Source organism: Octopus bimaculoides, chromosome 5 (assembly GCF_001194135.2).
Source record: "Octopus bimaculoides isolate UCB-OBI-ISO-001 chromosome 5, ASM119413v2, whole genome shotgun sequence".
Lineage (NCBI taxonomy): Eukaryota > Metazoa > Mollusca > Cephalopoda > Octopoda > Octopodidae > Octopus > Octopus bimaculoides.
The window spans coordinates 54,984,511-54,985,661 of record NC_068985.1 but is presented as its reverse complement, the minus strand read 5'-3'; the positions used below and the strand labels follow the sequence as shown (position 1 = coordinate 54,985,661).

The 1,151-nt window shown below is 34.4% G+C and overlaps 1 protein-coding gene across 1 annotated transcript in view; it reads left to right on the top strand.

Moving 5' to 3' along the window:
• The first annotated feature begins 657 nt into the window (after window positions 1-657).
• LOC106878883 (serine/threonine-protein kinase SIK3) overlaps window positions 658-1,151 on the top strand; it is a 104,569-nt gene continuing 104,075 nt past the window's right edge. The window contains exon 1 of the mRNA XM_014928227.2: window positions 658-774. Coding sequence (XP_014783713.1) covers window positions 733-774 — 42 coding nt within the window. The 5' untranslated portion in view covers window positions 658-732. The remainder of the gene's footprint in view (window positions 775-1,151) is intronic.

The window sequence follows — 1,151 nt, the reverse complement described above, 5'->3', positions numbered from 1 at the left end:
CACACACACACACACACACACACACACACACACACACACACACACACACACGCACATGTACATGTATACATGCAAATATATAAACACATACATCATGTTCCCATTGGGGTTCCATGCATCATTGTTTTGTGAGTAGGGGTGATTGAAAAATATTCTAAATAGTTGAAGTAGAAAACAAAGATTATTTTATATGCTAATTGTAATTAATCACGATGTTCATTTACTATTTAGACAGGGTGAATGAAATATCTCTGGAAAATTACATGAGGTTTCATATTAACATACAAGACTGTAAGCACAGCTGGAGCAATATAAAATATATCTCTGTTAGCTAGATGTAGTTCAGAAAAAAAGAGGTAGTCAAAGGATACTTCTCTTGAAGAATTTTGTAATTAGCAATGTTAAAAAATTATTAAATTCTAATTAAAATACTCAGTATGGAATAGAAACTAGTTTCAGAGTTATTGGATTTAGAGAAACCTCACAAGGCTTTGATTTATCTTAGACTGGTATAACTTTTTCATTTTTTTACCATTATTTTTTAAAAGTTTTATTTTCAGATTGATTTATATTTCATTGGTTGTCTTATGTTTACCTTCAAAATATAATAATGTTAATTAAAACTAATGCATGGATGTTTATTTTTCTTCATTACAGGTAGCAATAAAAATTATTGACAAAACCCAACTGGATCGCGAAAATCTCAATAAGATATTACGGGAAATACAAATAATGAAATTGTTGCGACATCCCCATATCATCCGACTTTACCAGGTTTGTAAATACCTTGATACTATTCAGACAACACAAGGTTGGGAGATTGATAACTATTAAGATGCTTTTTGAAATTTTTCAATCTTTATTGAACTCACTAATAACTTCATTTGCGTGTGAGGGTGTATGCATATGTGCATGTATAGATGTACGTGTGTGCGTGTATATATATATGTAAAAGCTGAACATAAGCGTCAGGAGTGGTGTGCAAGAGAGACGATTGCGCTGGTTTGGACATGTGGTGAGAATGAATGAGGATAGCTGCGTGAAAAAGTGCCACTCCCTAACAGTTGAGGGAACCCGTGGAAGAGGTAGGCCCAGGAAGACCTGGGCTGAGGTGGTGAGGCAAGACCTTCGAACATTGGGTCTCACCGAGG